Source organism: Kogia breviceps, chromosome 2, assembly GCF_026419965.1.
Source record: "Kogia breviceps isolate mKogBre1 chromosome 2, mKogBre1 haplotype 1, whole genome shotgun sequence".
Classification (NCBI taxonomy): domain Eukaryota; kingdom Metazoa; phylum Chordata; class Mammalia; order Artiodactyla; family Physeteridae; genus Kogia; species Kogia breviceps.
Genome location: NC_081311.1, coordinates 85,711,412 through 85,721,313, shown reverse-complemented (window position 1 = coordinate 85,721,313; position 9,902 = coordinate 85,711,412). Strand labels below are relative to the sequence as shown.

Here is a 9,902-nt window from a genome sequence, read left to right as displayed (position 1 = left end):
CTGGCAAACTTAAAGCATTTGAAATGATTAGAAATGTATTTGGATCAATTTTACCAAAGTAAACTAATTTATATTTTGATATCTCTCTAATTACAGGTATTAGTTGATAATCCATACATACTTAATGAACTGAGTTGAATTTCATTACTCAGCCATAAAAAGGAAAGAAGTTGGGTCATTTGCAGAGATGTGGATGGACCTAGAGAGTGTCATACAGAGTGAAGTATGTCAGAAAGAGAAAAGCAAATATCGTTTAATAACGCATATATGTGGAATCTAGAAAAATGGTATAGATGATCTTATTTGCAAAGCAGAAATAGAGACACAGATGTAGAGAACACATGCATGGATACCAAGGGGGAAAGGGGTGGGGTGGGAAGAGTTGGGAGACTGACACATATACATTATTGATAGTATGTATAAAACAAACAACTGATGGGAACATACTGTATAGCACAGGGAACTCTACCTAATGCACTGTGGTAACTTAAATGGGAGGGAAGTCCAAAAGGGAGGGGATATCTTATGTGTAGGGCTGAATCATTTTTTTTTTGTGCAGTGGAGGCTAACACACTGTAAAGCAACCATACTCCAATAAAAATTAATAATAGGGGGCTTCCCTGGTGGCACAGTGGTTAAGAATCCGCCTGCCAATGCAGGGAATATGAGCCCTGGCCTGGGAATATCCCCCATGCCATGGAGCAACTAAGCCTGTGTGCCATAACTACTGAAGCCCGTGTGCCTAGAGCCCGTGCTCTGCAACAAGGGAAGCCACCGCGATGAGAAGCCCGCACACCACAACGAAGAGTAGCCCCTGCTCGCCGCAACTAGAGAAAGCCCATGCGTGCGCAGCAACGAAGACCCAACGCAGCCAAAAATAAAAATAAATAAAATAGATTTATTTTTTTAAATTAATAATAACTTAAAAAGATCTTCAGACATAGACGATCTAACTTAATTCCACCCCCATGGTAAGTATCTTTAGGTGATACATACACAATAGGCACAGAACTCTTTTATTATTCATTTTATTTTCATATAAATTAACATCCTAGAAAAATTAAAATAGAAACACTAAATACAGTATTGCACATAGCGATCTCTGTTAAATGCCCTATTATATCATTGAAGAAAGTCATGTACACATGGAGGGGCCAAAGGAGACAGGAGAACAGCAGAACGGCAACCCGAGAGCCACTACTGTGTCTGTGCATGTCGACTACAGACTGAAAGCTAAGGACAGTACTCTACATAAATACAAACATAGTTATGATTCAGAGTTTCTTTTTAAGTTGATTCCATAATTGGTTTACATTAGCAACACATTCTCCCCTTTATTCACAGCTGTACCCCAAAACATATCATTAAAAGAATTTTAAAAAATATCTATTAATGTTAGACAAAACCATCACAATGCATCAGGAGCTGACTTTAAAATACTTTCAGAGAAAGTGGAAGATTTACTTTTTTCCTCTCAATCTAAAATAAAATATTTTCCTAGGCTCCTTTAGGTCATAAATCCTTGCATACTCATTTCATAGTTTTTAATCAACTGCCATAACACATAAAGACAACCCCAGTCAGGTCACAATACTCAGGCAGCTGGGTTTAATTAACAAGTTCTACGTAGATGCCAATCCATCTAAAAGTTACTCTTTTTTTGGCCAACAGTCAGTCATGTTTGGCAATTTTATGAGCATCATTTATTTAAATTCCTTCAAAGTACTGTGTCATTTTCTTTGTGAAGGACAATGGTAAAAGTACAGAGAGGCACAACTTTGGTTTAATTGACCTTTGCTGCAGATTGGCTTTATGTAAGGTCCCAAAGGACATAGTTGATAAACACCCTCGTTTCTGATTCCTGCCTATTTTAAATGATTTATAGAAGGGTTTTCCTCTTGCTATATTCTTTACTATTCATTATCTGATGAGTTAAAAAAAATGATAATCTTCTTTCACAAATATATTGTTACAGAGACCAACCCAAGAGCTGGGAAAGCCTTGACTATGACACATATAAATGGTACTTCGATTTCAAAATAGAAAATTTATATGTAGATGTGAAACTGATACAAACAATTCACTAGAAATAACATTTTAACCATAACTCTAAATGCAGTGATGGGGAGTATTGGTTGTCAGTAGAAAGGAACGTGTTTCACTGTGACAGGGCTATTCGCACATCAGTAAATTGGAGGTTACTGTTTAGCATGTTCAGAATTAATGCAGATACTGCCTCTTACACATGCTGTTTTGGTCTATCGGTAAAATACCATAAACTTTTACAAAAAGAAAAAGTGTCACATTCTCCACTGGCCTACTGCTTTTGCTTTTTTTTTTTTTTTTTTTTTTAAATATACAGTAGAATTCAACAATCAGTGTACTGTCTGGAAAACACAAAGATTATGCAAGAGGCCAAGAAGAAAAGTGATCAAAATGATGAGTTTCCTTCCTGCCCTCAGGTCGGCTGAATTCTGTGGAAGTGGCTGCAGGGACTCATTTTCGTTCTGCTTTTCATTGTTCAGGTTTTCATGCTTATTTTTGCTTTCTGAAAATAAATGCACCAGGGAAGAGTTATAGTTAGAAGGAAGAACTTTAAAAAATGTATGATGTTTAGAATAGCCGAAACAAGGTCTTTTCATTTGGATCAAATTCTTTGAAAAAAGGTTAGGGCTTCCCTGGTGGTGCAGTGGTTGAGGGTCCGCCTGCCGATGCAGGGGACACGGGTTCGTGCCCTGGTCCGGGAGGATCCCACATGCCGCGGAGCGGCTGGGCCCGTGGGCCATGGCCGCTGAGCCTGCGCGTCCGGAGCCTGTGCTCCGCAACGGGAGAGGCCACGGCAGTGAGAGGCCCGCGTATCGAAAAAAAAAAAAAAAAGAAAAAAGGTTAAAGATCCTCAAGGTGATAAAGGAAAAAAAATAGAAGTAGAATCTGTTTTAACTTTTAGAATTTTCACTAAGACAAATCACTGAATGTTTTTGAGAAAAACAAAGTTTTGAAAATTAGCTTCTAATAGACATGAAGGAATACCAGCTCACCTTTCTCATTTTCTCATATTTATGTGTGCAAATACATAAATATGAAAATTGAATCGAGGCTTCATCTCATGGTTAATGTGATTTAATTCTCTTCTATCCTTATAATACCGTAATTGTAGTTAATAAATAACTCTTCCTGCTCATTCTGTACATGTACTTTAAGATTGTACTTTCATCAAAAAGACAGAACATAAACCAAACCATAATATAATACTTGTTACATATGGTTTTTATACAGAGAAACTGAAAGGAAAATATCTTTTAAATGAAGATATAATTTCTAACTTTTTCTAAATAAAGCTGTTTAATCGTATTCCAATTTGGGTTATTTGAATATCTTCCATTTAGACTATATTAGACTAACTCAATTCAAACTGCTCCTATGTTAAGGGCTAAAACATCATCATTTACTTACTCTGTGGGGTCAAATGACAACCCCTCGAACACTCAACAAAACATTGAAAGTATCACAAGGGAAAGCTCGTCATTTCCACCACTCTTTCCTCTCTGGGGGCACAAATTGGCGTTTTATTTTGAAGGGGAGAGCGGACAAAGAGGGAACACCTTGGCTTGTTACACTCCGGCTGTGGCCTGACAGCTGCTGGGCACCCGACTCCATAGAGCCGGAGCCCTGGTCCCGGTAGAGGACAACACTGCACCTGGCATTTCAGGTGTTAGATCCCAAGGGTGCTCACCAATGACAACAGCTGTGCTGTGACCCGTGTGTGATGAGGAAAGTGAACGATGGCCCCCAACTCTGCCAGCAACCCCACACACATACACGCACCCCCTCAGTGGATTTATCTTAATTGTTAGTCTTTGAATGCTGAACGCTGAGATTCTTTTAGCCTTTGGGGCCTGATTAAAGGCAGAAGGAAAAGGAGATTCTTTAAGACAGAGGCTCATTATTTGTTCAAACTTAAGAGGAAAATAATTAAAATATTATTAGATGAATTTGTATATATTGAGAAAAGAGTGCTTAAAAGCCAAAGAAAATCACAAGTTAAAAAAACAGGATAAATACTTACAATTCCAGAGTCATGTCTTGGTTTTATTTTATAAAGTGATTTTCCCTTTTTCTGCCTACACACCTCTTCAGCTTCTTTTACTCTGGGTGGGGGAGAAAACACACAATTTAAACAAAGATTTAGAAAGCTCACTACAATCCACCTATAGCTGGTGACTTATTAGAGAAAAATAATACCACATACCACAATGTCACCCGATATTTGATTTAAAAACAGAATGTTAGAGCTAGTGGCCAGTTCACCTAGTGGTTCTTAACTTGGAATCCAAGGATGTGGAACAGAATAGAATACAGCACATTTATATTTTTAGGCTACACTTTCTCCTATACTAACGGAGTCTTACATTCGAAGGACAGTAAAGAAATAGCCTTCATTTTCAGGTGAGGGCGCTGAGCTTGGCTCCATTACATAAATGGGGCTGGCACTATTACATACATCAGAAGCATTAAATAATTAAACAAGCAGTACTATATAAAAACCCATATGTTTCTTTAAAATGGTCTCAGGTTCAGTTTCCACATTGCGTTTCTCCAGGCACGGAAGTCTGTGCAATGAATACTTGGGGCATTTTTTAAAGAATTGAGCTTCGTCAAGCATGGGAATGAGTCATTCGAAAGCAGAAAATATAGAGTGAGCAGTAATGTTTGAACGTGTCTAGGATTTCTTTTTAAACACACGCTCCAAGGGAAAACAGTACTGGGTTTACCAGAGAACAGTTAAAAGAGGACGTCATGGGGAGGGAGGTTGTGCAGCAAATCTGGCTCTGCTGTCTGACGCTGGGTAACGTCTGCTCGCTCTGCCCTCTGTGTCCCTCAGGAGGGACAGGGGTTGGTTATGCAGAACAACATCACTAAGAAGATTACACATTTGGTAGTGTATGTGTGATCTGCTAAGTGATGCTGTTCTGCAGTATCGAGCCCTTGTCCCTCCTGAGGGACACAGAGGGCAGAGCGAGCAGACGTTACCCAGCGTCTGACAAATATATACACTACCAAACGTAGAATAGATAGCTAGTGGGAAGCAGCCGCGTGGCACAGGGAGATCAACTCGGTGCTTTGTGACCACCTAGAGGGGTGGGATAGGGAGGGTGGGAGGGAGGGAGATGTAAGAGGGAGGGGATATGGGGATATATGTATATGTATAACTGATTCACTCTGTTGTAAAGCAGAAACTAACACACCATTGTAAAGCAATTATACTCCAATAAAGATGTTAAAAAATAATAATAATAAAATAAAATAAATAAATAAAAACTAAAAAAAAAAAAAAATTCACACAGAGCTGCTGCAAAGGTCCAAAAAGTTTTACTTTAAAAGTTCTTTATAGTAATGCAATTATAATCCTATAAGGATGTTTAAAAAAAATCAGTCCATGACTTCATAAACAGACATATTTATATATAAAAAGAGTTCTTTATAAAATACTGTAAAATGTTACCAATGATTGCTTTAACTAAACAAATAGTAAGAAATCTGTAAACTGGAATTCTATTAATAAAAATAGGTGCCATAAGAAAGAAAATAACCTATTAGGTTAATTTGTTTTTATTACTGTGGTTTTCCTCGGGAATTAAAAACAGAGTATTTCTGGAGAAACTGAGAAGGCTATGACTTATCTTAATAAAAGACTTAGATCTTGAAACCTGTTTCCTGAAAGAAATGAGTTTTAAATACATTTCTTGAGCCTGATGGTAAAAGTTCTAATTATAGAATTCATCTCTTATGCAGTTGAAAGAACCCCTGTTTCTAAACAACAGGAGGAAACAAATCATGGAGTACAGCAGCTATGAGGTTACTGCTGCAACCCACAGTAAAGCATGGCGGATCAAAGTAACTCCTTTTGGATGTAAAATGCCTGCTGAGTTGCTAATGTCAGTAATTCCAGAAAATGATGAAAGTTTAGAAGACAATCCATTGTCACCACTTTTACTACTTTCTTCCCAAGCCATAAATTTGCCTTTAATCTTTTCTCCAAACATTTGAATACAAACACATGATAACAAACTAAGGATTGCAGAGTTCCAGTCTTCCTCTGAAATAACTACCAGTTAATATAAGTTGAAATATTTGGACAAGAAATTAAGGAAAACTTTTTTTTTTTTTTAGCAGTTAGCAAAAATCGAGTAGATCCCCTTTTAAATTTACTTGGAGCTCTTTAAAGTGTTTGTGACATTAAAAAAAATCTACTTCACACGTTTATAAATCACCAAAGTATCTTAATTTTTTCACTATCTTACTTATTTTGTTCTTAAAACAGTTTTTTCTAAGTATCACAGGAAGCTGAGTCTAATACGATCATATTAAATTTTACACAAAAGCAAGTCCAGCCATTCCCAAAGCAGACACAAAGAGAGCTAGAGAGAGCGGTCAGGGAACCCTCACAGTGACTAGGCACCGGGCTAAGGTGCCTAAGAACACTTAAGCCCGGCGTCTGTCAGGGGAGAGGCCCGTGCGCACAGAGGCTGGGGCGCTCGGAGCCCAGTGCCAGGCTCGGGGACTGTGCCCCAGGGGACCCTGGGGTTGGCGGGTGGGGTTCCTGAAATACTTCGGAAGCAGGTCGACAGCTGAGCTTCGTTTCAAAGAGAAATCTTAATTTTCCATACTTTTCTTGGAAGGGGAAATGCGGCTGAGGCTGAGGGGAGAGGGCTTGTACAGAGTAACCTGGGGGCACCGCGGGGCCCCTGCTGCCTGGGACCCACCACCGAGGCCAGAGCTCCCCTGCCCCGCTGCTTCCCTGTCCGACCGGGGTGAGTGGTCCCTGTGTCCCCAGACCCCGGCTGCGCACATGGCTCCCGAGCTGTCGCTCAAAGTCAGGGGAATCACGGAGAATCAGATAAAACGCATATCCCGGGCCCCCGCGTGTCTGTGCTGGGTCAGGTGTCTGTTCCCCCACTGTAAACCGCCCCCCCCCAACCAGGACGCACTCGGAAGCAGTCTTATCTGATGTGGGTGCCCGTGGGCGACACCCAAACCGCAGGAATGGGCTCCCTGCAGTTCCCTTGGGGCCCATGCATCCTAAGTCTCTTAGCAAATGCTGCATCTTCCAAAGGCCAATTTTATTTCAACGAAACTCTGACAACAAGACATTTTCCCCACACTTTAGGCAGGAAAAAAGAACGTGTCCCTGGAGGTGAGCTTGCCGCCAGAGTTGGCAGAAATAAGAGGGAAAATAATGAGGCAAGCCGGAAGGGAGAGGGCCCCCGAGTGTCCTCCTACTTGGGCCTCCCTCTGGGGGCCAGGACGAGTTCTCGGCTCCAAGTGCAGGCCTCTTCCCTCCTGCCTCGCCCCTCATTCAATGAGAGCTAAAATTTCCTAAACTGAGTAGGAAGAAGATGTTCATTTCATAACTAGATATTAAGTGAAAAGGCACAGTGGTGATAACTTTTCAAATAACAAAAATGACTTACACGTCTTATTTGGAAAGGAGGAAGGGAGTGAAAAGAGGAATAGTAGTTCATTTATAAAGAGAAAGCAGTCACATGAGGAAGGAGGAAGTCAGAGCTTGGCTGAAGGGGACAGTCCTTGGCCTACACTTGAGTTTAACCTCCAGTTAGGAGGGGTCTGTGGCTGGCGTATGGATTCATAGCTCTTGTGCATGATTCACGAAGATGATTTCTTTTTAATGTGGCTGCATTCACACAAAAGGCACTGCCAGGGCGTTCGTTAATCAAGATTCTACCCTATTAGTCAGTCTCCCAAGGCAACAGAAATAAAAGCAAAAATAATGGGACCTGATCAAACTTACAAACTTTTGTACTGCAAAGGAAACCATAAACAAAATGAAAAGACAACCTACTGGCTGGGAGAAAATATTTGCAAATGATGCAACTGACAAGGGCTTAATTTCCAATATACAAACAGCTCACACAATTCAGTAATAAAAAACCAAACAACCCAAATGAAAACTGGGCAGATCAAGACATTTCTTCAAAGACATACAGATGGCCAATAGGCACATGAAAAGATGATCAACATTGCTAATTATTAGAGAAATGCAAATCAAAACTACAATGAGGTATCACCTCATACCATTTACAATGGCCATCATCAAAAAGTCTACAAATAACAAATACTGGCGAAGGTGCGGAGAAAAGGGAACCCTCCCACTGTTGGTGGGAATGTAACTTGGGGCAGCCACTGTAGGAAACACTCTGGAGGTTCCTCAAAAAACTAAAAATAGAGTTACCATATGATCCAGCAATCCCACTCATGGTCATGTATCCGAACAAAACTATAATTCAAAAAGATACGTGCACCCTTATGTTCATAGCAGCACTATTCACAAAAACCAAGACTTGGAAACAACCTAAACGTCCATCAACAGATGAACAGATAAAGAAGATGTTATATATATATGCAATGGAGTATTACTCAGCCATAAAAAGAATGAAATAATGCCATTTGCAGCAACATGGATTGACCTAGAGATTATCATACTAAGCAAAGTCAGAAAGAGAAGACAAATACTGTATGATATCACTTTTATGTGGAATCTAACATATGACACAAATGAACATCTTCAAAACAGAAACAGACTCAGACATAGAGAACAGACTTGTGGTTGCCAAGTGGGAGGGGGTTGAGGGAGGGATGGCTTAGGATTTTGGGATTAGCAGATGCAAACTATTATATATAGGATGGGTAAACAACAAGGTTCTACTGTATAGTACAGGGAACAATATTCAATACCCTATGATAAACTATAATGGAAAAGAATATAAATATAAATATTTTATATATTTATAAATATATTTAAAATATAATATTTTTATATATAAATATAAAAATATATATGTATGTATAACTGAATCACTTTGCTGTACAGCAGAAATTAACATTGTAAGTCAACTATACTTCAATAAAATAAACTAAAAAAAAGATTTTTACCTTATTAGATAACTAAAAAGGGAAGTAAAAATTTTTCAGATGACATCTTTGGTAGGCTAATTCGAACAACTGCAACTTCTAATCAGAAATACAGACAACAAAGAAAATATGAACAAAAACAAATGATGTGATAAAGAAAACTCTTCTCTCATCACTTTTAGTGGTTTTGGAAAAACAACAACACAGAAAGCAGAGACTAGAAAACAGGAAAGGTAGATAGAACAGAAGGATACAAACAGTATATCATGACCATGAAATTTGATGTTTATGTTAAATTTTGGTGTAATATCTTTTATTGTCCATAAAACTTCAGACACAACAATGTGCTGAATACTTTTCAAAAATATGCACTTATCCCTCAAATGAAGGACCAAAAGTAATAAAAGAATATGAGGTGCTCCTTGATCTTTTAAGGGAGAATTTAATCATGGGAAAAAACAAAAAACAACAGATGGAATCAGGTTTGGCACACAGAGTAGGTGACCAATTTGAGCAAATATTTTTTGTTCCTAACTTTTGTCCTGGCAATGGGTCAGAAAGAGATAAATGAATGGGTGATTCCCAGTAAGTGGAAACTCACTCCCTACAAGGACCAATCTTTGTATAACCAATTTTGAATAGACTTTTTGAAAATATGAAACTTTTCTCTTTCTTAAATAAATGGAAATATTTAACCTTTACTTGATGCCACCTTCATCACTGTTGTGATGTGCGGACTCAGGCCTCCCTCAAGGCCCCAAAGGCGTAGACAGATGCTCACCCACTCTGACGCCACACTGTGCTCTGTTGGACTTGACCTCACAGCCAGTTTTAAATCCTCTGTCTGTCTGTTCCTAAAATGGCACGTTGTGATCACTCCTCGCGGTGCCAGCATATCTGCCTTACGTAGAGCCTCTCTCTTCTTTAAAAAAATTCCTGTCTTCTCTAAAGGGGAAAACCAGACAACTAAG

The 9,902-nt window shown here is 39.1% G+C and overlaps 1 protein-coding gene across 2 annotated transcripts in view; it reads right to left on the bottom strand.

The window, feature by feature from the left end:
* Window positions 1-1,012: 1,012 nt before the first annotated feature.
* The window catches only part of FMN2 (formin 2), a 311,085-nt gene continuing 302,195 nt past the window's right edge, over window positions 1,013-9,902 (bottom strand). For both annotated transcript variants that reach the window (XM_067025752.1, XM_067025753.1), the window contains 2 exons: window positions 4,067-4,148; window positions 1,013-2,548 (listed from right to left, as the gene is read on the bottom strand). In XM_067025752.1, coding sequence (XP_066881853.1) covers window positions 2,522-2,548; window positions 4,067-4,148 — 109 coding nt within the window. In that variant the 3' untranslated portion in view covers window positions 1,013-2,521. The remainder of the gene's footprint in view (window positions 2,549-4,066; window positions 4,149-9,902) is intronic.